The 27,907-nt window shown below is 41.8% G+C and overlaps 1 protein-coding gene across 10 annotated transcripts in view; it reads left to right on the top strand.

The window, feature by feature from the left end:
• The window catches only part of chl1b (cell adhesion molecule L1-like b), a 70,340-nt gene extending 42,642 nt beyond the window's left edge, over positions 1-27,698 (top strand). For 3 of the 10 annotated variants that reach the window (XM_034585177.1, XM_034585179.1, XM_034585178.1), the window contains 24 exons: positions 151-273; positions 1,035-1,205; positions 1,451-1,477; positions 1,630-1,741; positions 2,335-2,516; positions 3,819-3,950; positions 5,522-5,662; positions 6,589-6,700; positions 6,937-7,103; positions 7,188-7,353; positions 7,471-7,595; positions 7,957-8,058; positions 8,339-8,536; positions 8,753-8,823; positions 9,642-9,864; positions 11,595-11,710; positions 11,964-12,168; positions 12,302-12,424; positions 17,158-17,337; positions 19,174-19,203; positions 20,550-20,621; positions 23,223-23,354; positions 24,259-24,331; positions 27,146-27,698. In XM_034585177.1, the coding sequence (XP_034441068.1) occupies positions 151-273; positions 1,035-1,205; positions 1,451-1,477; positions 1,630-1,741; positions 2,335-2,516; positions 3,819-3,950; positions 5,522-5,662; positions 6,589-6,700; positions 6,937-7,103; positions 7,188-7,353; positions 7,471-7,595; positions 7,957-8,058; positions 8,339-8,536; positions 8,753-8,823; positions 9,642-9,864; positions 11,595-11,710; positions 11,964-12,168; positions 12,302-12,424; positions 17,158-17,337; positions 19,174-19,203; positions 20,550-20,621; positions 23,223-23,354; positions 24,259-24,331; positions 27,146-27,350 (3,188 nt within the window). In that variant the 3' untranslated portion in view covers positions 27,351-27,698. Of the gene's footprint in view, positions 1-150; positions 274-1,034; positions 1,206-1,450; positions 1,478-1,629; positions 1,742-2,334; positions 2,517-3,818; positions 3,951-5,521; positions 5,663-6,588; positions 6,701-6,936; positions 7,104-7,187; positions 7,354-7,470; positions 7,596-7,956; positions 8,059-8,338; positions 8,537-8,752; positions 8,824-9,641; positions 9,865-11,594; positions 11,711-11,963; positions 12,169-12,301; positions 12,425-17,157; positions 17,338-19,173; positions 19,204-20,549; positions 20,622-22,367; positions 22,476-22,680; positions 22,843-23,222; positions 23,355-24,258; positions 24,332-24,458; positions 24,534-27,145 lie in introns of all 10 variants that reach the window. The other 7 variants (XM_034585180.1, XM_034585181.1, XM_034585186.1 and 4 more) reach the window with 6 other exon arrangements.
• Positions 27,699-27,907: the final 209 nt, after the last annotated feature.

Here is a 27,907-nt window from a genome sequence, read left to right on the forward strand (position 1 = left end):
ACAGACAGAGCTCAGGAAGCAGGCCCCACACAGAATTCATGAAGGATATTACTGCCATCTACTGGAGTGGAAGAGAACTAAAGAGATTAGTTTATTCATTATTGTCTGACTTCATCTGCTGACTCTGTTTGCTTTATATCTTTAATGTAGGTGTTCCAAAGTTTCCTAAAGAAACACTGGCCCCTCTGGAGGTGGAGGAAGGCCAGCCTTTTACTTTACAGTGTGACCCACCTAAGGGAATCCCACCTCTGCAGATCTACTGGATGACCATCAGTAAGTGATACCTTTTAGCGATGATGAATTTGTTTTCAAATACATGTCAACATTTTTTTTTATTTAATATATTCAATTATTAATTATACACATTTTTTTCCTCATCAATTAAATAGTTTATTTAGGTATATTAAGATATGTCAGTCTGAATTGTGTGGAAAAGTATTTGAAATGCTGATGACATCTTGGTTTTTAATATTCTCTTATATCCCAAACCATAAAGTATATTTTACATACACCGTCAATGTTTAAAATATGCAGTACAGTGAGTAATATCAACAAAATGTGTGTAAAATATCAAATTAAATGTGCAGTAAAATATCTGGGAAATGAGACAAACGTTATTACAGATAACATTATTACATCTATGCTGGTTCAACAATGTGAAACATGTGTTTCACTGTTTCTACTCTACATACGTTTTGATAATTCCCAGCATCAGGCTCCTTCCAGTGTCACAATGTAAATCTGAGGTCATTATATAATTAATGGGGCATCAAAAGAAGAAAAAAAATGCCACACAGATATGAATTTTTGTTATATTTTGTAAATACTGGAAAATGTGACCTGTGTTATTTCTTTAGAGAACTTATTAAATGTAACGTCTAACAGCTCATGGATTTTTAAAACGTGACAAGGGGTCCAAAGAAGACCCTTCTGTTTAATAAAGAGTCATGATCAATAAAGATCGTGAACCTCAGGCTGAATTTATGAAACTGCTTTGTATTTGCTACATAAACCCGTCATGTGTGTGTGCTCAGATCTTCAGCACATAGAACAGGATGAGAGAGTGTCCATGGGCCTGAACGGGGACCTTTACTTCTCTCACGCGGAACACAAGGACAGCAGGAGAGACTACTGCTGCTTCGCCGCCTTCCCAAGAATACGGACCATCGTTCAAAAGATCGCCATGGCTGTCATCGTCAAGACAAGTAGGCGTCACTTCAGCTGTTTATTCCAGCTCAGCTTTGATTTGTTTTCAGAGCACTGATCATTTCACACTTGTTCGCCGATATCCACGTTCATAGCAGCACTTCAAAAGCCATCCGAGTGACACCCTGTCTCGTTTTGTGCATCCTCTCGGTTTTGTGTTGTGATTTCGGTGATGTTTTTGTCATGATGCACCCACGTTGTCCTCATGTTCATTGTATTTTTGTCTCATCCACCTCCATTTCAGAAAAAAGTGACATGAGTCCTGAAGCTGGTGAGTTGTTTGAGTGAAACATCAGCTAGAAAGAGCTGTGTGCACAATGCAGCTCTGTCAGTTTGCCATTTATTTAGGTGCAGCATTTAGGAAACTGCATTACACCTCTGGTGTGTATTGATACTGTCTAATCCACTGCTATACCTCCTCAGCTAATGCCATCCTGGAAAGACGGCCTTCTCTTCTGACGCCCTCTGGTGGCAGATCAGAGACACAGCTGGTCAAAGGAGAGGACCTGAAATTGGAGTGTATTGCTGAGGGATTGTAAGTAATTCAACATGTTTCAAACATATTAATTCACTTACATCTTTGAGTAATTTCCTCAAATTCTAAATTCTAAATTTCCTGGAGTGCAAACCTCCGCCAAGGCCCAACAGTCCACTATTGAAAACACATTTAAATTCCCTAGATCTGAAAAATGTTGAAAACGTACAATGCTACGATTTGTTAAAGAAAACAAAAAATTCCCGGATGCGTTCCCTGATCCGGATTCACACTAAAGTTTAATGGATTCTTCCTTGGGTCATGAAATTTGGTTGATTTTGTTTTTGCATAATCCTGCTGACAAAGAAACAAAGCAGCCAACAAACATGGGGGCAAGGTCGAAAATAAATCCTCCTTGGTGGAGAATTGTAGTTTTTATATCTACTGTATTTATTTTAAAATGTCACATGTTTGAACACTATTTACTTTATATTCAGGTAACTGTAGCATGTTCAGGAACGTTATTTGTATTCTATCTCAATATTTTCTTGTGTTTATATTTATATTTCTCCGTGGGAATAATAAAGTATTATCTAATTTAAGTTTAATATATTAACATGTTTAAACTCACTGTGTGTTTCCCTCTCTGTCAGTCCAACTCCTCAGGTGGAGTGGGTGAAGATTGGCCATCAGCTCCCCGTCAGAGCAAAACTGGAGAATCATGGGAAATTGCTGATAGTGCCGAAAGTTGAACAGGAAGACAAAGGAAAGTACATGTGCAAGGCGAAGAACCTGTTAGGAGAAGCCATCCACTACTTCACAGTGAGAGTAGAAGGTAAATACTACATGCTGTTACAGTGCTGCTGTCACATCAAACCTTTTGTCTCTTTAAATAATGGACTGAATCCTCACTTCTCTTACAATAAGCAAGTAGAGCAGATTTACTGTAGGAGCTGTGTGGCTGATGATATATGGATATGATGAATCCTTTAAAAGAAGCCAGATAAAGTGCTGGATGAAGGGCTGAGATTGCTTAATTAAAAGTATGAATAAAGCAATTCAGAAATTTAATCAAGTAAAAGTATAATGACCTACATGGACTTGAAGAAAGTTCATAAAAATGGCCCCTTTGATGGATTTATTAATATAAATGACATGATTAGATTCAAATCTTTCTTTTTTGTGTGAAATATTGTCGGATTTTACATCTTTCAGCCACAAACATTTAAATCTAAAACCGGATAAGAAATGTTTAAGAAAATGTCTCTTTGGTTAAAGAGCAATGGTCGGGAAAAAAAGTATAAAAAAAAGACAAAAAACACTGATTTAATCTTTGGATATGCTTTGTGTATTACACTGTTTTTACATGTCTTGTACAAAAATCTTAACTTCGAGCAACTATACTGGTCAAAGACATTTAGTGGAGTAAAAGGCTCCATTTTCTGAATGTAGTGGAGTAGAACTAACAGTCATAAAGTAACATAACATAGAAATACTGCAACTAAGCAGCAGAAAAACCTATTTTGTTGTTTAAATAAAATAATTCATATGCTATAAATATCCTCTAAATTATCAAATCACAGACAAGGTAAATATACATATCTATGTTCCATCACTGTTAATTTTTTGTTTTACACTGCACATTCACTGTAGCACAATCAAGTTTCCAGGATAATATGTATGTGAGGCTCATTATTGTGATAATTTGGTGAATTATAACAGACCAATGTGATGATGCAGAAGGGTGTGAAACTGTTTCCTCAGTAAACCAGGAGTGAAAGTGCAGGTGTTGCTTTTACGTCAGATATTCTGTAAAAAGCCTTCATACCTTCTCCTCCCTTTAATTGTTTCTAGAAAACCCTGCCACACAACCTGAATAACTCCAAACCAGTGCATCACAGAAACTTGCACACAATACTAATGTAGTGTGGCAGCCTGGTGTGCCTCTACTTGTCTGTCCTTGGTACCCTTAAATGTAATTGCAGCATTTATTCTAAAAGCGCTCTCATATTGAATAACATATAAAGCGTGCATGTTCCTGTGGTTGTGTCCTTTCTGTGTAAATGCTCAGTGTCTTTCTCAAACTCAAACTCACACTCATCACTTTAACAACATTGTGCTGACTGTGTGTTCCCAGAGCCTCCGGAGTGGCTGTTTGAGCCCGAGAGTCAGCTCAGCATGATCGGCTCAGACGTGCTCATCAAGTGCTCCGCCAGCGGGACTCCTCCGCTGGTCATCTCGTGGAGGGTGAACGGCGTACCTCTGCAGGGTCAGTCCCACACACACCCTTAAACATGTACAACCTGCTCATACAGTGGTAGTCATAATGTGGGGAATCTTAAAGTCTCAAAAAGTATTAATGTTGACATTTTGTTTTTCTTTCTTACGACATCACATTGCATAAGATTTAACACGAGCGAGGAGTGTTCCAGAGTGGATAGGAGAGTCATTGAAGCCTCAAACTCTAAATGGATGTTGAAGGAAGCCACTGTGAAATGCTGTTAGAATAATCCTGAGCTGTCAAAAACTCTGGGTTCTTTAAATTGAAATCCATCCAGTGAGACGCAAACATTGTATCTAAGGAAATAAGGAAACAGACCAGAACTATCTGTCGTACCACGATGCTGCTCATGATGAAAACTGTGACGGTGCAGTTTTTGTGTCATAGAGGGCAGAATGTGGAAACCACATTAATGGTAGAGTCGACTTTCTTTTATTTGTAGAGCGACGCATGAAAAACATGTTCATTAAAAAGTTTGTGAAGCAGTCCTGGCTCAATGGATTAGGGCACTGGTTCCCAACATGTGGTTTGGGACCCACAAACATGGTGGCAAAACATTTCTAAAGGGAGGATAAACAATCAGAATATACACACTTGTGCTTCGGGATGGGACTGAACCAGTATTAACCAGGTCCTGGTGCTACACAATTAAAGACTGTAGTATCAATAAGCTCTGATGTTATTGGTTCTGTTCTCGGCACTGGAGAAACGAGGTAAATAGAGTTTGTATTTATTGTTGCAACATGAAATATTATCTTGTACATTTTATATGACCAACCACACACACACACACAAACACACACACACAAGCACATTCTTGTACTCATTTAAAAGTATGAATACAACAATTCAGAAATTCACGACTCTTATTGGCAAAATTCTTTCCCTAGCCCTTTAGCCTTAACCTTTACCATCACAACTAAATGCATAACCCTAACCTTAACTTAATCCTAATTCTAACTCTATCTCAACAAACAAGTACTTACACTCAATCGGTCTATTGAAAGTAGGTCAGAAAGCGTCCTCACTCTGTAAGTTCTAGGCTCAAAATGGTCCTCCTAAACTTCTGTAGTAGTAAACACACACACACACACACACACACACACACACACACACACACACACAGCTTGCCGCTCTTAGTGACAATAGCACTGAGAAGTAAAAGTTCAAAAGTATCACTCAGAGCAGGGAGATGGATTCAGTGATTTGGGAGCTGCATGTGAACTATGGCACAGTGAAACATTGACAAATAAAAAGTCCTGCATTCATATATTATATATATCTATATCTAAGAGCTGGTGCAAGTGTTGTTAAAGTTGTTAAAATGCCGAATCGATGAGCAGTATTGGTAAGAGTTACGTTTACTTTAGTAGTATAGTTAAAATCTTAAGAATACCCATCTGTTCTTGTGCATTAATGGTCAGTGCAGTGTGGATAAGACGGTGGGTTATGAATGAAGCAGAAAAGTCCAGTTACCTGTTGATGTGTGATTATCTGTGTGTGATGAATTTTATCTTCAACATTGATGTTTCATCGATTGTTTCTCTGGTTGACTGCAGACGCCCCAGCAGCCAACAGGAAGACGCTTGGTGAGACCATCGTTTTGCATAACGCCAAGGCGTCTGACAGTGCAGTCTACCAGTGTGAGGCCTCCAACAGACACGGGAGCCTGCTGTCCAACGCAAACATCATGATCATGAGTAAGTTCAACGGCTTTGGGTTAAATTCATCAGATCCGTTTCCACGGCGTGTTTTAACAAGTCGATGAAAATGCTGTTAATGAGTAAGTACGGTGAGTCATGGGGAGACTGCTGACTGATGTTCTAAAGATTGGAGAGCTGGTGATGATGTTGGCATATGCCCATGAAGCAGTGAGTGAAGAGGAGGGGGCTGTCTACAAGCTGCACAGGCTAGCCGCTCTCCCTGTGGAGCACCAAGCGGCGTTCCCTGACATTTACAGTATACGCAAACAAGTCCCCCCTCAATTCTGTCCTGATTCCAGTGCCACAACACAAACATGTGCTGCTTTACAAGTAACAGATAAAAAACAAAAAGAGGCAGACTGTTGCTTCCCATCGCCCCGCACCAACGTGGGGGGCTTTGTTCTCGGTGACACAGGAGTTAATAAAACCGGACAGCCTCTGAATGCTGAGTCCCAGCTGCTGCCTCTGTAAACAATTAGGGGAGACAGAGCATTTTAATGGGAGGCTTTGACTACGACTGATAAGGTGCACGCGCTCGGCTTACTCATTATTCCTTTGTTTTCTTCTTTGATTTCATTTTCACGTTTGCACATTTCTGACAGCATGACAGCTGAATCTGTTATTTATTAATTTATTTAGTTTTTAACACAAATTAGGCGACAATTATCACACGGTAAAGGCAACTGTTTTGTCACCTCATTTAACCCACGATTATCTGCCTCCCTTCCGTTTTCTCTTCATCTGGATTCAAGACTGCAAACCTGATTTCGTTGGGTTGTTTTTCTCCTCCTCAAAGTCCCGATAGTACAACAGCCGTGGGCCACACCTTGTTCCGTCATCGGTTGAGAAGCCACATTAACGCACTAACCGCTTTCCCAACAACCTCTGATTGATGACTCGATTCTGCTCCTGGTCTTTTGCAGATCTGCCCCCCATGATTTTGACCAGAGAAGGGGAGGATTACTCCGCTGTAGAGGGGAAGGGGGTGATGATGCACTGCAGGGTCTTCAGTTCTCCTCCGTCCACAATCACCTGGTAAGCGTAACTGTTTTTCACGAGTCTACCACACACCAGCAGAGAGCAGTAGATCTCAGCTGCTCGATGCTCACAGTCCTTCTGTGCACTGTTCATCTGTATCGACGACCTGCTGTTTCTTAAAAAAAATCATGCCTGTCACTCAGCACTGTTCTATTCTTTTATTTCATCTTTACTGCCACAGTGATGTGTTTATCCATTTTGACTGATGTTTTTTTTTTCATTATGTTTTGCAGGAGCAGAGACGACTCCTCTGAATCCGTGGAGGGCCCGAGATTTAGCGTTCACGACAACGGATCGCTGGAGATCTACAGCGTGGAGAAAGATGACACGGGACAGTACACGTGTTTAGCTAAAAACACAGAGGGAACGTCCGCCATTGAGGCCATGCTCTACGTTAAAGGTGAGCAGATTTACACGGAACAGTGTTTGCAGAGGCTCACATTTTCCTCAAGATGTAACTAACACGGTCTCGCCCATTTGGAAGATCCCACCAGCATAGTCGTGGCCCCGGAGGACCAACAGATCCTAATGGGTACCACGGCCCAGCTCTCATGCCTGGTAGAGTACGACAAGTCCTTCAGCAACGACTTTCAGCTCCTGTGGGAAAAAGATGATATCGAGTTAACCCTCAACTACACTGAGAATTCAAGGTGGGATACATGATTTTTTTTTTTTAAAACAGCATTGCAGACTTAATCCCAGCTTGAAAGTCGTTTTACTTCTCAGCTTCGTCCGTCAATATTGTGTCTCCATCTTTCTATCAACAGATACTTTGTGGAGGACAGTAGTCTTCAGATCATCAATGTAAGCCACAGGGACCAGGGCGTGTACACGTGTGTGGCAAGGACTCCGGTGGACACAGCCACGGCCTCGGCGCTGCTCATGGTGTTAGGTGAGCCAACATGTGAACTGTATTTCTGCTTCGGAGACCCCTGGTGCTACATAAATGCATGACACATTCACACAGGGATCAATATGTCAGGAGGCCAAAGCGGAGCGTGAACATGCAGGCCATGGCTTAATTAGTGCAGGGCATAGTGCTGTGTCTGACAATCGCTCTTTGAAATCCTATTGACCTCCTTAAATCTGAAAAGAAACAGTTGTGGGCCGCGCAGTCATGCAGCTTGTTCCACATCCCTGGACTTTCGAGAGGATTTCATTGAACATTTGTTCCTTTGGCCTTTCTCTGCCGCACAGATGGATGTGTCTGTGATTCTGTTTTCATGTTGCCATGTTGTTATGATGGTTTTCAGATGTCCCTGATGCACCTGACAACTTGGTTCTGTCTGAACACAAGAGCAAAAGCGTGAAACTGAAATGGTTCCCTGGGGACGATCACAACAGCTCAACCACAGGTAAAAAGGAGCATGTATCAGTATAATGTATTTATAGAGCATATTGAATGAGTTCATCTCGCAGTGACATACACATTAAGGGCGTCATTCTGTATTTAAATAGATTGTTTGATAGCATCTTGTACAATGTGAATCCGTGATTGATTCATCCACGTGTGAATTATGACAAGGCTCCCTGGGGAATATACCGGCCCGGAGCAGAGTTTGAGGAGCTTTCTGCTCGGCTTGTGGTTAGATAAGCAAGAACCACATCACTGATTGTTTCTCTTCCCCTCAACAGAGTTTATTATCGAGTACGAGGAAAGCCAGTGGGAGCCGGGAAACTGGAAGGAGCTGCTCCAAATACCTGGAAACCACAACTCTGCCGTCGTCAAACTCCACGGCCACGTCGACTATTGCTTTCGAGTGTCTGGAGTTAACGCCGTTGGGAGGGGGCTTCCCAGCGAGCCCACGGAGAGATACAAAACCCCCCCAGCAGGTCTGAGGCTTCCTCCTTTCATTGTTTATTGTACGTTTTGATAAGGTCCTCCAGGCCACTCGAGCTGCCATTGCTGCTGCTTTGTGAACTTTAAAACACTCAAACCTGCTGCATAATTGATTCCACTCTTGTTGAAAATCTGCTCTCTTGTGTGCCTATTTCACTGGAGATTTATTCCACTATGCCGACAAAATCTATATTTCTTCTTTTCTACAGCCCCTGACAAGAACCCTGAAAATATCAAAATCGAAGGTCATTTGCCACATGAAATGGATATCAACTGGGAGGTAAGGAACAGGGTTTGGTCTTTTATTATCCTCTTACTGCAGATTCTGTAATGTGGGCCACCTTTGCATAGTGAATTATTCACATCTACTGCAGTTTTTGGATGTCAAAGAATCCCACTAAGAGAAAAGAGATGAAGTTTTATTGATGTCCAATAGGCAATTACCAATAGGAATTTAAGAAATGGAAATGGTCCACTTTTGATATTTCATTCGGTAGTTCAGATCTTTAGAAAAGCCATTTCCTGGGATCGCTGTGAAAAGGGCCCCCATTGAAAGGTGCTCATTTTCTTTGATTAGAAAGAGAAAGGATGGCCATAAAAAGGAAAAATTTTCTTTTGATGCGTACAGTAATAAATTCTGCCTTATTGTAGAAAGATGAATCTGTCCTTCACTTATTATCCGGTTGCCCTGTCAGGGTACCGTAGCTCCTGAATCCCGGATTCATGAGCTTCCCCACTGTTAATTATTTGCCTTTGTGGAAAATCGTATCTCATTCTATTTCTCACGCGCTGACTCCTGTGAGGAGATAAATCTTTTCATCTACAGAGATATACGAAGCCCTATATCAAAGAAAAACCTTGCTGCTAGACCAGGTCAATTGTTCCATTGTTTTATTAGATAGAGGGATAAAACACAGCCAGTGTTCCAAGCACAGTTCACTGGGCTAGCTTGTCATTTTAATCCCTCAGAGGCGGTGACATTGAACAGAGAAATACAAGAAGCGTCTTATGCAATTGTGAAAGCCTGCATGAAACCCCTTCACCCCATTGTTGTTATTTATTTATTTATTTTTGCTGTCTTTTGCTTCCATCGTTCAGCCCTTGTTACTCATTGAGCAGAATGGCCCTGGTCTAGAGTACAAGGTGAGTTACAGAAGACAGGACATGGAGGAGGACTGGAAGGAACACATGGTGAAGAGACACTCCTTTGTCGTGACGAACACGCCCACCTTTGTTCCCTATGAGATCAAGATCCAAGCCAAGAACCATCAGGGCTGGGGACCTGAGCCCAAGATAGTGACTGGCTACTCAGGAGAGGACTGTGAGTAGCTGATATATAACTTTACTCAAAGCTGCACTAGGTTATATGGAATGGCAAAAATACCACCCAAATTGGCAGTTCCCCTCATATCTATGGATGTCTTAGTGTCTTTTGACACATTGTTTTGGTTGTGATGTCCTCACTTCTGCTCTTGTCAGTGCAAAAGCTCCAATAAACATGTGGAGCATTGAGGGGCTAAAGATTAAGAGCTAAAAAGAGAGTAAATATTGGACTTACATTCAATTAATGCAGAGGAACCGCAAATTTAATTAATGTTAAAGTTAAACCTCTCTCCTAAAATCCCCCCTCCTCCATGTTAGCAATGGGACATGGGCCAAATTAGAAAGTCAAAGTTTCCTCGAAGAGGGTGTCTGTCATTTTACTTAGTTTTTATCACACATGTTTGTTTAAGTTCATCCAAGGGACCTCAACTACATAGGCTTCATCCCCTGATTGCAACTGTGCAGATTCTGGCTCCTAATAGGATGGCAGCTTGCACATGTGGGATATTCTGGCCTCATTTCTGGATAGTGGGAGGAAGTGGAGTAGCGTTGTCCGTCTTTATATACAGACTATGGTTTAATAATATATAATTGTTTTTGCTTTATCTGGTCTAGAGTAACCACTAACTTGGGGTTTATGTTAGCTAACAGCAAAAAAACTGTGTTGACATTATTGTGCCGTTCACTCACTGAATGACTTTTCTCTACTTGTTATTTATTCTCTACAGTTAATCAAAAGTTTCATTGTTAGATTCAACATAACTCTGCAGCTGCTGTAGGTTTAAATAAGTGTTAAGGTTATAATATGTCAAAGGGGATTCAGCAACTTCTAACATTTCTCTCAGACCCAAGTTAATGTAAGCTTCAAAATAAAGTTGCTCTCTAGATATAAACTAAAAGCTAATTGACAAAGATGCTCTAAGAGATAACTGTAAAAGCAGTAAACAGACTCATTATAGATTTTTTCTTAATTTAGTTCTGGTGAGAAAATTAAAATAATGAATGTTCTAGTGGCTATTTTCAGTGGGAAAATATTGCAGATAGTCCTGTTGAATAAAACTGATTATTTGTCTGGAGTTTACTGATATAAAAGTAAATGCTTTCTATATGTGAGAAATTTGCACAAACTTCTCGCTCGCCCAAAGTGCAAAGTAGCCAGTGTAGTTTTAGGATATGTGATTTTTGTGGACAAAAAATGGTTTTCATTAAAATATTTTCTTCTCATCTCTGCTTAACTCTGGCATTTTAATTATCGGTATTCAGGTGGACTTGGTGAAATGATTTATTTATAAGCTTTGTGGTTTTAAAATCTTTGAGAATAAATGAGAGGATACGAGTTTCAAGGTTTTTGCATTGGAGCAATTACAGTTTCTGAAGAAGGCTGACTGTATTTCCCTCTGTCCAGCTTTCTTTTGGATTTGCCCCAAGGAGGTCACCTCAGGTCATGACACTACTCACTGTTGTGTCCTTGCTCTCCTGTGGTGTTAGTAATTGCAGTATATACTTACCCCTTTAGAGTCCTTTATTGATTTATTGATTGATTGATCAATCCCCTGTATGTGAGCCTGTAAATAGGTGATCTCCAAATGTGTGTAGTCGTTTAGTATGTTTGTCTTTTGCTCATTTGCTCATTTCTGTCGTTGCTCAAACTATGAGTCATTTACAAGAACACCTTTGTTACTTTCCCCTCTGCTGAATGTTTTTCCTAATGTGTGTTTGCTGTTGCAGTTCCGTCCGCTGCGCCTGATGATGTAGCTGTGGAGGTGATGAACAGCTCAGTGGTCAAGGTTAGCTGGATGCGTGTGCACAAGGACAAGCTACATGGACATCTGGGAGGCTACAGGGTAATACCTCAAAAACAAACCTTTGCTTTTTAGACACAGTTTAAAAGGAATGGCCCTGACCTCGCTCTGAACGTTTGCTTCTCTCACCCCACTCTGTTGTCCTTTACTTGATGTTTTCTGCTCACGCCACCTGAAAGGAAAGATAGACAATTTGCATATTCAGTATCCTGTCAGCCCTCACCCACACGTGTGATGTACAGAGTTTGATCACTCTGCTGAGGATGGCTCTCTGTGTGTGTTCTTACCGATGTAGATAAACTGGTGGCGTCTGCGCAGCCTGGCCAACTCAAAGACAAGTCACGGAGACAAACACACTCTAACTTTCCCTGGGGACCGAAACCACGCCACGGTACCAGGACTGACCCCTTTCTCCGAGTACAGCCTCATTGTCATGACCTTCAACGGGCGGGGCAACGGACCCGGCAGCCATCCCGTCAACTTCAAAACCCCAGAGGGAGGTGGGTTTGTGGAAAAACAGCATGAAATGTATTGATTCACAACTTCTAAAGGGAAAGTCTAATAATAGCCAAGGAAACTGGTTTGGAGAGTTCAACTGCTTAATGTGTGCATCCCCTTCTTGTGCCCCCACAGTCCCCGAGAAAAATCCTGTTTTCAGGGTCACAGATGTACAGAAGCACACCGTCTCTCTGGTCTGGGACCCACCATCCGAGCCTAATGGGATTCTCACCGGGTACCTCCTAGACTATCAGTACAGTACGTATCTCTATGTTTCAGCCTTACACTTAACTAACTCAGATATATTGGTGATGCTCCCGTGTTGCGACAAAGAGATATTGCATTTCCCCTTGTGTTTAATAGTGTTCACATCCTTTTTTTTCTTATGAGGGTACAAGCCGGAAAGACACAGAGTATACAAAAACACACAGGCTGTTTATTTTAATCTGACTGCATATTAGTGACCTGAATAACCTCACTGTTTGAAATGCACAGCCTCTACCTCTGTATAATATGATACAGTTTTAAAACAGCCAAGTATGTGCTGTACCTCTGGAGTGTATCAGTAAAGCAAAGGAAATTTATCTTCGGCTCACTGGTGATTGTCTAACCCATGATCCTGAGCACGGAAGGAAAAATCATTGTGTTGCTCTAATAAGGCCCAGGTCATGGTGAGGTCAGAGTGTGTGTATAGGAAACATGTCAGGGTGATGTCTGTTGGCCTGTATGTCACAATCATGGCTAAGCTAGTGCTGACCAAGGCCACTGTGTCACAGTCTGTTAAGGTCCCTGCTTACTGACCCTATACTGTCCGCAGGGGATGTCTTCACAGCAGCTTGCAGTCCTTGGGGATAGCATCACTGAGCACATCACATGTGTGCACACACACTTTGCTGTTATGACTTTAAACAAAAGTCACAACAGAGCTAATGACTAACTTTTAACAATGTCCCAGCGTCACATTTCCCAGCTAATTGAGTTTGATTTGGCGGCTGCACAAGGGGGCCAAGTGTCACACAGTATTTCAGGAGAGGACGTTTTCATTGTGCCACAGCAATAAAGCTGATGGACTCCTTGAAGTGTGACTTTTGTTGAAGTCCCCTTGAAGAAGTCATGTGCGAAATGTTGAGGAGTATCAGTGTATCATCAGTGACACAAGTGGAATCTCCAGCTGCAGCGCAGCTGTTTGAGGGCGACGCCCATCTTTGCAGCATCCTTTAATCACTTCACGTCTCACAGGTTTCACCATTGTAACATTGTTGAACACATTGAGCATACGGTAATACCAGGCTGTTTCAACTGCTTCAACTACACTGCTTTGAAATGGCACATTGTCTGTGTGAAACCTTTTGATCATTGTGTCAGGTTATCACCAATGTGTTAATAACATTAGCAGGCATTAGAAATACTTTTCGAAACATTAAGGCTGAATGAATCCTCAAGCTTCCCTCACTGCTGAGAGGACGGTGTGGTCACACTAAGAGCTGCCAACTGACTGTGAAGCCTGAGGTCAAAGGAGGCCAGTAACAACTAACTTAAAGCCTTTACCTCCCAGCAAACTGCCAACTGGGTCCTAAAAGTGAGATGAGGTCTCAAATTTAAAACTTTTCCTTTTTCTTTTCCTTTGATTTGATTAGCACTTAACTAAAACATTTTTTTGTGTTTTTTGGCTCAGATTCATACCACATGCTTTTCAAGGTCATCAGATAGCTGTGCACATCACACCAAATGACTTGGTGTTCAAAGTTCATACTACATGATTGACTGGTGACAAGGGATCACACATAACACAATATCTCACCAGGACAAACCCCCAGGTACTTCGATAAGACTGGAAAAGCGCTATATAAATACAGTCCATTACCTTTACTATGTCTGGTCTCAAACCTAGCTTGATCACAAAAATACACAAGAGAAGAGACACAGTGAATCTGAATGATCCTCCTGTTCTTCTGTGCCAGCCTGCTAAGAAATGACACATCAAGCTGGATGAGGTGAAACAGAAATGATTCAGTGGACATCACAGTTGCTAGAAATAGTGAATGGAAATTATTCTAAACTTTTCCGTCAACAAAGTCATATTTTTCATAACTCAGGAAAAAAAACACAAAGTTAGAGGGCATGTCACCTCTACATGTTCCTCTTCACACTGCCTTCATACCAACCTACCCTCTGATTGGCAGTGGTGCTGATTCATCTAGATATTTAGCATGCTAGAAATGTAGGCGTCAAAATGCATCAATGCTGAGGATACACATGGCATCCACGCTAGTCCGGAGTTTTAGTGCCACTAGGACAGAGAATTTTAGAAATGCTGCTGACCCCCTTTCAGTTTGAAACTCTGGTCCTTCATTTTAGAATGGAAGAGCAGAAACAGATATGTTTGGAAATGATGACATAGACAAGCCTCTTGCTGATTGGGTCTTTCTGGTCACAACATAGCCATTGCTGATTCTTCAGGCTCCTATCACATGACCCCCTTCCGAAAGAAACCTACCGGCATTAGCCTCGGCTACCAGTGTAAAACGTGACATTGATAATTAAATACAAGCAATGCTGACCCTGTTGTCTTTGATAGCAGCTGTTGTGCAGTTAAACTGCATTAAACTGTATTTTAATAGAAATGTCTGATTTGTCTTTTCCCCATTGCTGCTTCTGGTTTGTGGCTTAGCTCTTTCTGCAACTAACAATCAAATGCTTCCTGTGTAAACCGGAACTCACATACCCAGTGTAATGTGATAGGTATTTCTAGGTGTATTAGTATAGACAGGGATTAATACTGATGTGGAGCCAAAACACATCAAGAGACAGTTTTAAACTAAAAAGGGAAATATGGAGTTAGCCCTAGTCAGAGGAGGCAACGTGTCGTCAAGCCTCTTGAATTGCATCTTTGCCAAGTTCACACACCAATTGTGACTGACAATCAAAGACCGAATTGGCTTTGATGTGGTTGTTTTTTTTTGGCGAGCTACGAAATTTGTCGAGTGAAAAACCTTGGTAAAAATCACATGTGTGAACTAGGCTTTACCCTGCAAGTGTATTTTCAAATTGAACTCGTAAGAATTTATGTGAGGATTTTTTTTTTTCTGTGTAAAAATGCAGATTGATCTTTCTGAACCATTTTTCAGTATATTTGAGTGACTGTAGAGTAACTCACCATGAGTGGACCAATTGGAATTTGTACTGCACTGACATCAAATATCTTCACACGTGGGAGTTCAGAATGACCTTGGCTGCTATTCATTCTGTATTTGGGCTGAACTCACACTTGTTGTTGGGTCATGTCTCAGATTACAGTGTTTGTACATCTCGGCCTGTTCCACACTACACAAGGCCAGCTGTATTTGGCCCAGCAGGCTAAGTAATATTTGGAAATCTAAATGTTGTCTGAATTGAGAGGAATAGTCGGCAGCCTTCAGCCAGTTCACTACATGACATGATGTGCCTGAGTGTGTCCGGATAAGTGAGAAAGAGAATAATGATGCTTGTGGCCTCTTCTCTGTACCAGTCTCCAGTCGCACCGGTTGCATTTCTTGCCAAAAATAAATAGTTTTTATTCTCACAAACAAAACAAAACATTGTGATGTCTGATAACAGTGGGTGGTATCTGAGAAAAAAAAGGGAAGCAGGCCAACACATTCTTGTCATTGTGTGCTACCAGAGAGACATAGCACCTCTTTCACAGCAAAGGTCACCTCAACACCTGCTGTGTTTGTTTTTGTTACAAAGAACATAAATGCCACCCGTCTACCTGCTCGCCTGCTTTACGTAGTGAAAAATGAGATCCTATCACAACGTAGTCAAAGTGCAGATGACAACACAAAAGAAAGCCTAGATATAAATGTGCAGAACATCACCTGTTTGCTTGTGAAATGCAAATATGATTCAAAGGGATATTAAGCCAAAGAAAGAGCAAATAACAATTTGTCTTTTGCTAATGTTAACAAAGAAAATGTGTAAATCAAAACAAGTGACAGTTGCTTTTCTTGGCATTGGAGTGAAGAGATTGTCACTTGGACATTTTCTTGTCATGCCAGTGAATGGGGATCTTTTGGCTGTGAAACAGTAAAGGCTGGAAGCTAGACTTCTTTGTGTTAGAACAACAACAAGCAAAAACCTTTTTGTTGATGTTTTAGATTATCGTCCACAAATTAATCAAATTATTTTTGTTCAAATCAGAATGAATATCCAAGGATTTCAACACACATATGAAGGTATGAGAGATGAAGACAGATTGGGTATGATGGTTCAAAACTGGAAAAAAAAGACCAGGATCAATAGATAGCTTGATAAAGTAGTTTGTGAGCAAAAGAATAAAGTGGATTTAGTTGTATGTTGCTTGTTGAGGACGAGGACTTTAAAAAGGAGAAACTTCTCCTTATTACAATGTTAGTGTGGGATATGAAGCATGTGGAATAAAATGGTTCCAGGGGTAACAATGCAATATGATCAGAAAATGAGTTAGATTGCTCATGGCTGTGTGTGGGTTATATGGACCAGTGTTTCCCAATAATTAACTAGACTGCTGACCTGCCACAGTTTCATATTGAAGCAAAACGTTTACACTTCTCACAATAACATATGAGATCTCTAACCTGGTGTGTGCAGCGCTCTTTGCTACCGCGTACTCGTGCTGGGGTCCATAATGTTTTTACCATCGACGCAGACAGCAGGAGCTCATAGTTTCAGCTGCAGTTGTGGCATCAATGCAGTTCTCTCTCTCTCATACAAGAACTTGACTTTCACTCATAAGTCTTTGTACCTGTCCCTTGGAATCTGATGGACATAAGAGTGACCTCTGTGCCAATGCACGTGCACCCTCCTTAGCGCAACTTGAACTAATTCTGTGGGTAACCCTCTGGCTGTTGATTATTTTTATATCTTTTCGTTTGATCTTTTTTACGCCATTACACACCGTAAACATTTTTGGTGCATTGCTTGTATGACCACATATGCAAAGTGTAATACAAAGAATTTGTCTTTTGCTCTAGTCAACGACACGGAGGAGGTGGGGCCCCTGCAGATGGTAGACATCCGCAACCCCCGCACCACCAAGTGGATCCTGCGCGAATTGGAGCCCCTGAGCAAATACAAGTTCTACCTGCGCTCTTGCACCACAGTGGGCTGTGGGCCTGTTGTCAGCGAAGAGAGCACCACCACCCTCGAAACAAGTGAGTGATGGGAGGGTCCAGAAAGCATCAGACCAGGTGGTGTGTGTGTGAGATGGCCTGTGGGTGTGAGAATGAGCGGGTAGCTTTCTGGGGAAGACTGAGAGAAACACAGACGAGGGTTTTAGGTGCAGAATTCAGGCTGAGCGAGCGACTCTAGGTGACAAAGCTGTGTCACTGCTACAAAACGGCATTGAACGAGCAGAATATGATATATGCCTGGGCAGCCAAGCTTTTCATATCTCCATATAAGTAATTCTTGTGGATAAACAATTTCATATGGTTGTCGTGGAGGTTTTCATTTGTCACTGTCACAAGAGAGCAAGTGCTTATTGATTGGAGGGAGAGCGAGAGCTGTGAAACAATCAGCAGAGAGAAAGGGAAACTGAGAGTTTTGATGCTGAACTGTGTAATCATTGAAGGAGTTGGTGGGTTAGTAATCATAATGAGCTGGCTTGTAGCATGTAATCTTTTCTTTTCAATTACTTATCATCTGGTGAGGACTGCACAGCACTCTTCAGCTGAGCCGAGCCCCAGTGAGGTGGTGGGCACTGCGATATACGATGTGAATGAAACAGGAAACAGTACGTGGAGTCCCCTGAGTATCACTGTAATGAACCGCAGCAACAGATACTCTCAGCATAAACAACTGGGCGGCAAATTTACTGTGGTATAAAGTGGCTGTAATTAGTGGTGCTGAGGGGGTTGCAACACTCCCCTACTGGCAAGAGGCTGCAACAGCAAGGCAAAATAAAGTTTATTTTAATTTAATGCAATTTGTAATATTTGATTTTGTAGCAAGCTTTTGAGTATATATGCACGACCTGAAAGGAATTCAGTACTGCCTTTAAAGGGATAGTTCACCTAAAAATGAAAATCCACCTATTATCTACTTACCACTATGCCGGTGGAGGGGTGGGTGAAGTGTTTGAGTCCACAAAACACTTTTCAGGGTTAAACAGCCAAATCCAATACATTTGAAGTAAATGGCGACCACGTCTTCAAACGTAAAAAAAAAAAAAATCCACCATACTGCTCCTGTGGTGTCATCCAAGTGTCCGTAAGCCCCAACATTCAAATTCGACTCGAAACAGCATCATTTACACCAGGTTTTTGGCCTAAAGGTCCTCTGATATCCTCCTGTAGCTTGCGCCTCTATGCTCTGCCCCTTGGCGAGTGTTGAGTAGATAATGACTGAATTTTCATCTTTGGGTGAACCATCCCTTTAAGCCAAGTTTGCTGCCTGTTGTTGTGTAAAATGTTCTTACACTAGTATAGAACTATGTTGGTCATTCAAATCAATATAACAAATCAGGAATTGATCCTACATTTAATATCGTGTTATTATATAGACTTTTTTTCAGCACCCCAAAATCGAACTGACTTCCATCGTCCCTGATTTGGTTCAAGTTCTGTCATTCAAATGCAAAACGCTCAACTTGATGCTGGAACACACTGCAGGTGCTAAATATGCAGACAATGACTTAGCGTTGGCGTAAAATCACAGGAAGAAACCTAATTGGCTCATAGGGGTTGTTTATTTAAAAGTGATTACAGGCAGGAGGACTCATTTTGTATGTATTGAATTGCAATTTAGTCGAGCTGTTACAAGTGTGTTTGTGAGAGAGTGTGTGAGTGTGTGTTCAGTGGTAATTCTACTGTGCACTATTACCATCACTCTCCCGCCACTAAACAGTGCACTGCTTTCAACCATAGCTTTGATCATACAGTGTCTTGTAAATGTGTGTGAATGTGTAAAATGTCTGCTTAGCAATGCAGTGCTTGTCCCCTCTGTCTTTTTTTTTTTCTTTCATTCTTTTCTTTTTTTTTTTCCCGCAGCTTCCACTTCGGCTTCCACTGTTGGCCTCAGTATGTAGCATCTGTGTTCACGTAGAAGCTGCAGCATGTCATACCTACACATATATAATCTACAAACACAGACTGTATATAAAGATGAATGTCATGATGGCTCCCCAAAAGTAAAGCCAAAGCGTCTCCATCGCCACCTGGTGGCTTGCTGCAGAATAGGCCAGAAACCCTGCCTCTTTTATGTTTGTGGATCAAAATAAAAACTCAAAATGCACGGAAAACTGAGTCAAATTATCTAGACAGCATATTCTAATTTGTACTGCCACCGTTTCATTAGGAAACTAAACCAAATCCTCTCATTAAAGCATAAGAGATCTCTTACTTGGTGATTTACTCCATTGCTGCATTGTATAGCTACTTGCGCTCGTTCACACTACTGCCCGTATAGTTTGTAGTCAGACCTCATAGTTTTAGCTGCAGTTCTGTTAGTTATTTAATACTCAAAAAAACGATTTGAAGCTTCGATTGACTCACGATCGGTCAGGCGCATGTAATTGCACGACCTTGCTGTTGTGGCTCATTCCCCCCAAAATACTTGAAATGCACAAAATGGTAGCATTCGTAACTGGAATATTTTACTTATTACTTTGTAATAATTTATTTATAAATATGTGTGATGGTATGACATGTCTGACAGTCGGTAGTTCCATAGGTAGCGGGTGCATGTTTAGTTGTAGAAAATGCTACGGATGCTATAAACCTGTGTAAATCATCAGGCGTATTTGAGTCTCAAACTGTTGAGCACATTTTATTTTTCTTGCACATTATCAAAAAGTGCTAAACACTTTGCTCCTCTGCAGATAATTGACCTTGTCTGCTGCTTGCCCTTGCCATCAGCAGAGAGCTCTCTGATGCCTCCTTTCATTAGAAAAATGTCAACTCCTCCTCAGATAAAGTTTGTGGCTTCCTCTCTAATAGCAATAGTAATGAGTAACCTAATTATAAATTCATACTAATCGTGGCTCATTAGCGGCTGTAAACGAATATTGACTTTTATCCTAGCAACAGCAGACTCTGTGCAACACGTCTAAGTCAAGCTGAGGAAATAAATGACGCGTCAAGAGCCAAACGCAGGAAGAAGATCATACACACGCCACGCATCCATCCTTCTTCCTTTTAATGATGTGCAAAAAGAAAATTAAGTAGCTGTTGAAAGGCAAGATGAAGTCAAATTAAAAATGCCAACATCTCCCCTTGTGTATAAACAATTCTTATTTTTCTATATGACGTTTTATTGTACATGCGTAGCCACTAATTTTAGGTAATAGCATGTGTGCTAACAGTAGACGGTAGCGCCCCGGGCTCTAGCCCCAGTTGATAATCACAAGGTTTGTCTTTCTTTTCAGGCAAGTCAGCTTCCCCCACACCTCCAAGCACTCCAAAGTCCCCAGTGACCAAACCCACTCGTTCCACCATAGGTAGAGCTGCAGCACATACTGACACCACAAGCATCAAACCACAGAGACAAACAAAAGCTGTGAAATAAATCTGAAAACGCAAAACAGAAACCAAATAGCTTTCGTATGTTTTATACCAATATTTTTACAGTGGTGCAGCGATCTCCTGGACTCCCTGGCTTTTGCCTTTTAAGGAAATTGATATCACAGAATAAAAAAGAGGTTAAAAATACCTCTGTAATGTGCAAGGTAATCTCCTGTGTTTTTCTTTGATATTTGAAGTTGTTTCCAGTGGCAACAGGAGCTGGAATGTGAGGTAACAGCTCGGCTTTCGTGTTTGGAACAAGACAATTGAATGCTAATGAAAAAGCAGGTTTTAATTTCTCCGCTGCACCACAGGGAAATCTAGGATACAAGATCTATATCCTGATCCGACAGAGTAGCTGCAGAGTGGAGCCGCTTGAATGGGACAAATATGTCTAATTGTCAGTGATTGATTTGTTGGGCCCCAGTTCCCCGGAACCAAGCAGCATATTGACCCAACAGTCACCTGACATTTCCATGTAATCTTCAACTGTGTAAACAGCAGCACAGCTCTGGGACGGAAGTTGTCCACAGCAGCATCTGAGCTGAGACAAAATAGTGAGGAGAGAAACGTCCTCCTGGGCCATGCCGGGGGGGGGGGTGTGAGTGTGAGCTCATACTGGGAGGCTAATATTCACTGGACACTGAGATAAGTGGATAAGTAGAAGCTGTTGAAAGCTCCTATATCAGAATATTTCCTAGACTCTCCCTATATACGAGCCTCCTGACTTTGAAGGGGTGTCTTCCAGGGCTCTGACTCCCCACTGGGTGAGCAGCTGCTTTCTGCAGCATTTATTAGCAAACTGAGGAGATGGTGACGAAACACGGCAGCCTGCCACAAGATATTTTTAGTTCAGGGGCCTATGTCAGTCGAAGTCATCACACAGGTCTAATAATTGCAATTACCATAGTTGCGGACTAATCCATCAACATTAGTGGGAGGCTGTCAGGTGCCGGTGGCGGCGATGGGCAGCGCAGACGCAGGTGTCCTTGTGTGCTGAATTATCACCTGAGCAAATAATGCACCTGAGCTGGAGACACGGCAGGAGATTTGCATGTTTGCCACGGGGAAATGAAGTGGATTGTGCATTGTTGACTAGCTCAGACAGCTGCTGTCAAACCAGGCTAATGATGCATATCATTCTCCACGTTATTAGATTTTTTTCGTCTTCTTCTGTTGTCTGTTCAATAAGTTTGGCATTATTAGGTGTCAATGTGGAAAAGATATTTATGTCATCATGGAGAGAGAGATCAAAAATATTGTAAATAAAATCGTAAGGGGAGTAAGTAAAGTAATGTACTTACTACTTGTAACAGCAACGTTTTTATAAACAATCACATGATTATGATTGTAAACCCTTTAGGATCTCAGTCTATGTTCATTCTGCTTTGCATGCGTCACCTGCCATTCTACTTCCATGCCCGCATTACTCTTGTCATGTGTGTTGGTGAGAGATTCACCCGACGTCCCACCCTGTCACATGTAATTGATGCGTCCGTACACAAACAAAACACACGAGCGTGCGCTGAGCTTTCTCGTAGAAGGTGAAGAGCCACATCCTTCATCGTACAATGACAACACTCCTAACCGGCCCCACGAAGGCCTTGACCTTCTGTCCCCTCTTACTAATCCTTCATCACCATTTCTCTCCTTTTCTTCATCTGCTCTCATCTCTCCATCAGTCGCGGCCCTGTTGAATGTTAGCTCAGCCGTTAGCGACAGCTCTGCAAATATCAGCTGGATATCTGGAGGAGAGCACACAGAGTTTTATATTGCGTATATGAACAACCGTAAGCTCACATTAGCTTTTTTTTTTGTTCTGGACATCGTTAGTGTGATTGAAGTAGATTGTGTTTGTGTGAAACAGCTAATAACTGTCGCTGGGCTGTGTCTGAAACTGTCCTCCATGTCTTTCCATTCATACCTTCACTAGATTGCTCTAGTTGTGTGTCCTCATGAGTACTAACCCACCCTGATGGTTCACCCTCTGCACAGGTGAGGGTCACTGGACGGTTTCAGAGACCTTAAACACCTCTCAGACTTTCCACATCATTGACGGGCTTGAACCTGGGACTGAGTACACTGTGCGCCTTATTCCTAACAGCTGGGTTGACAATTCTAGTATATTTGAAGATGTAATCACGACCAGGTCCACAGGTGAGGAGGGAAACCAAAATAGCTGAAATTAAAAGAAAGTAAAATAAGCAGAACTAATCGACCTATCACTGAGCAGAGTGCAGGTGCATCCTTGAGCGGGGGCCACAAGCCACGACGTGTGGCCCTTTGCGCTGTGACGAGGATTTAAGCCGCTCAGACTCGCTTAGAGGAATTTTATATGTGTACAGCGTTCCATAGTTGATTAATTAGACAAGCAGGATTAGCTGTTTAATATTAACATTGGAGCGTTTCCATCAGCAGCGCGCCCTACCACCTTCTGCCTCTGCATCAGATAGACTCTGTCAGTGTAAACATTCAATCAAGTGTCCCGATGAAAAGGCCAAGTCGTGTCAAAGTCACCGGGTATTGTTCCTCCTCAGGTCTGGCCAGCATCCACGGAGGAATATCCACCCAGGGCTGGTTTATCGGCCTGATGAGCGCCATCGCTCTCCTCACGCTCATTGTGTTGATCGCCTGCTTTGTCAACAGAAATAAAGGAGGGAAGTATTCCGGTAGGTGTTCGCTTACAAACACACACATTACCTTGCTTGAATAGTAATTGCTGCTCGCAGCATCGTTATATTTCCATTTCGTTGTTGGTTGCTATGAAATAAATTATCAATTATCCTTGATGCCATTACAAGAATATGTAAGCTGATATGTTGTCTTTTTCCCAGGCCTCTAAATTATTTTAATGCAAATTTATACATGAATAGGCTTCTGCTTTGATAGGAAAATGAGCATTTCTACTATATGTCCAGCATTTGAATGTTTCATTATTTAGACAAGGAGCTTTTTCCAGCCACAGCGAGACTAAATGCAAATGCTGCACAAGGGGTGGCTGTGATGACATAAGCTCTATGGTATCTCCGTGATTTTCCTCCAGTTGGGGACATGAGAGTCCTTATCAGCTTTATTATTCACAGCTAATGGCCATCGGGTTGTCGTCTGGGCAGCGATCGCTTCACTTGTCAGCAGAAAAAAAGAGCGAGACGCTGCTCTGTCCTTTGTTTTCTCATTAAGTTCTCATTATCGCCAGTTGCTCCTACAACCTTTTCTTTCATTTGCCTGAGCCATGTGGGGTTTTTTTCTGTCACAACACTAAGCGATATATACACATTTAAATTTCTTCAGTTTTTTACCATTTTTATCATGAATATTTTACACAACATAGAGCTACATTTTTTTGTAGAATAAGATTCACATTTTGATAATAAAAAATGTACATTTAAATTCAATATTTGCAATCTTTTCCAAAGCTCTCATTGATCTTTCATCCAGTGAACAAGTGCAGGGAATAAGGGACTGAGAATCTAACTTGTTCAAACAACGTTAGCAGTCAGGGGACACAGTGATCTTCATTGGCAGCCGCCTCCAGAGGAAATCACTGATATCTTCTCTCTATTTTGTGAGCAGTAAAAGAAAAAGAAGACCTTCACCCGGACGTGGAGTCCCAGGGCATGAATGACGACACATTTTGCGAGTACAGGTAAGCATAACCACGGGAGCACTATTTCACGCACAACAGTGTATGAATTTCTCTTTTGCTAGCGGTGGTTTCTATCTTCTTCTCTTAATATTTCTCTCCCCATGCATTTTCCCCTCTCGCTGAGAAGACAACCCAGCAGGCACTCGGTTCACGTGGAGCCTCGCACTCCATCTGTCCAAGACATTTGAAGAGTAACTGGAATGTATGTGATAAACAGCAGTAGTGTCCCTGAGCTGTTTACACATCAGTGTAGTCAGACTGCTAGCCTCCCTTTATAGGACTTTGTGATCCCAGGTACGGTGTTGTGTTGGTGTTGGATGTGATAGACTTTGCATCATAAAGGGATGCGCAGCGGCGTTCAGATGCAGCCATTTTGTGTCCTTATGGAGCGAAACGCAGGCTGCACAGCACGCAGCAGGAGGCTAAAACCAATCAGTGTAATTGAAAGTGGCTCATCTCCAGGGCAGTAATATCTTGGCACGTTTCATTAATCCTTTAGTCGTCCAATTCATAACAGTCTACGGCAGCAGAAGTCCCAATGTAATTCCCCAATCAGTGGGATCTGCACAGCACAACAAATGATATGATATGATGGAGTCAAATGTGGCTCAGTCAGACAGGATTTATATTTTGTCAGGTTGACTCCAGGAGCTGCTGGCACCAGCTATTCTTAAATTTGTTGCTAAGTCTGTGTAAAAATACTTCTTGAGCTTGTGATAAATCGGTCACACCATTATAATGCCAAATTACATTTAAATGTCATAAATTGTAGAAACTGGATGTCACAGCTACGTTCTCTAGGTTGGAGTCCATTCCAGCAAATGGCTGGTAACCTCACAAATGACTGCTGCCAGCAATAACCTCTTATAAAACACAGCATGTGGTTTTTATGCTTGGAATTCTGTATGGAATAAGAAAATAGTTCTAATCTCTTAAAAAGTGGCTTTTAGTGGCGCTAGGGTTGCTGTTCTTTATACTAAGCTCGGCTAGCTGGCTGCAGACAGTTAGGTTCAAATGTAGGTTACTTCCACGCTAACGTGTTTTTAAAACTGCACCACTTTTGCTACGTTTGTACCTGACATCCACACAACTCAGGAGTTTTTGAGCCCCTAAAATCTGAACATGCTGTGAGCCCAATTTTAGTTTGCGTTTCCTGTGTTGCTTGTTTAAACAGGCAGACACTTGGACATTTGGATATGCTGACACAGACCCACACTTACTTCCTGATTTGGTCTTATCAGTCACGACTCGACTACGAGCGGTGAATGTAAAAAGGTTGCTAACACGTCCAGTAACAGTTCCAACTTGTCACTGACAATGTTTACATGGACAGCATTATTCCAACTGTTGACCTTATTCTGCGAAATACACTATTTTAATTATGATGTTTACATTATTTTCCAACAGAATATTCCATTCATATTCCCTATTACATGTTACAGAGCATAGTCTGATTAAAATGTGAAACAGCTGGTAACTGCTGTACGTTTAGATTTCCCGAAATGTTGCAAAACTGTCAACAGGACATTACAATGCGATTATGACGTAAACATGTCTACATAATGCGGCAAAGGTCAGATACTCCACATGTCTTATAAGACTATTGCTTATTCTGAGTATGACCTCATTCACATGGTAAGATAAGGTTATCATGTTTATATGGCATTCAGACTATTGTCTTTATCGGAGTAATATAGTAAAGTGGTCATCCTCTAACCAGAAGGTCGGAGGTTTGATCCCAGTATTCCCCATCTGCATGCCTAAGTGTCCTCGGGCAAGATACTGAACCTCGATTTGCCCCTCATAGAAAGAGTGCTGCCCATAGAGGCACTGTATAAATGTGTGTGTGAGTGGCAATAACAATAACCTGTACTGTTAAAGTGCTTTGAGTGGTCATCAAGGCTAGAAAAGCTCTATATAAATACAGACCATTGACCATGTGAACATAGCCATTGGTTCAACTAAATAAATCCCCAATCTCAATGTTCACCATTGCTGTTCCTCTGTCATAGTATTTTCTACAACTAAGCCATCAATTTCAGAGTAGACAATCTGCCGCCTGTGTACACCAGCGCACACATGCCCAGTGCAGGTCATAGTCATGTTATGAGCGGTTTCAGGTGTGTTAAGGACCTCAAACGCCTGTCTGGATGGAAATTGAAAAGGTATTAGTGTGGATGTAGCCTAGACACACAAGTGATACCGGTCATCTCATTTAATTCTTGGCTCAAATTCACACACACTTTGCAATACACTCAAGCTACTGTGGGTCGCCGCCAAATGCTAACACAACAAAACAGTTCACCTTGCCGTCAGTTCTGAACTCACCTCTTTGTCGGTTGATTGTGGAGATATTTGTTGACAAGTAATCTTCAACACTAGTTGGTGTGTTTCAACCTGTTTCAATTCAGTGAGGTGAAACTCGCTCATCACTGCAGTCATAATAAAGAAGAGAGAAAGTTCATCTCTATTGAACCTAATCAATAAAAAAGTACACACTGTATCATTGTCTGTTACAGGACCACAGTGTGCAGCCCCAGTATCAGCACCAGTTTAATGTCCCCTTCAGGATTTCTTCACTTTGTCAAAAGCAGTGATGCATGTGTAGCTTAGCGATTATTACTGTTGGAACGTGTGCATGTGTGTGATGATTTCCCATTGGTCAGCCAGAGGTAAACACTAATGCCAATCACACCGGCTTCATCGTGGAGGCAGTGATAGCTCGAGCCTGCAGCTCGGCCCCCTCCAATAAGCCATAGAGTGAAGCCATGGGTGAAATGAGGTGATTCTAAATCCACTGTGCCTCTCTCGCAGTGACAACGACGAGAAGCCACTGAAGGGCAGCCAACACTCGCTGAGCAGGGAGATCAAAGCGGGGGACAGCGGGGACAGTCTGGTGGACTACGGCGACGAGGACGTTCAGTTCAACGAGGACGGCTCTTTTATCGGCGAGTACGCGGGCCGAAAGGAGAAGAGGGTGTCCGCTGAGATCAAAGCCGCCGCTCAGACACCGGCGTGAGGAGCGGAACCGCCATTCCATCTTTACCCCGGGACGCCGCTTTCATTAAACCTGCTGGGACGAACAAATGAAAGAGGAAGCAGGACATTATCCACACCAAGCACACGTTTTGTGTCAAATGTAATGCGTCATTGCCAACTGCACACTGCCATTCTCATGTTATGAAGCTCTGTTTTGTCAAGTTGCAACAGAATGACCGTTACTAAATACTGTGTATATATAGTGTATATTCTATGTGCGGAGTGTCTTTTTTTATAATTATTATTACACAGACCATTTAGAGGGCTTGGATTTTTTTTTTTTCTCTTTTCCATTACTTCCACTGCAGAACTGTTTGTACAAATGTTACAAAAATGTCACTCCCCATTGCACATCATTACACGCAGCTTTGCCTCTCATGTCATCTCGTGGCAGACCACAGACGAGTGGGGATATCCAGTTGATATTTTTCAACGGGAGCAAATATTACTGACCTTTTATATTTGAAATGGTTTCATTAAATATGAAGTACAATATGTAAGATGTGTATAAAGGTTGCTTATTAACTTATTTTTTTT

This window comes from Hippoglossus hippoglossus, chromosome 5 (genome assembly GCF_009819705.1).
Source record: "Hippoglossus hippoglossus isolate fHipHip1 chromosome 5, fHipHip1.pri, whole genome shotgun sequence".
NCBI classification, from domain to species: Eukaryota; Metazoa; Chordata; class Actinopteri; order Pleuronectiformes; family Pleuronectidae; genus Hippoglossus; species Hippoglossus hippoglossus.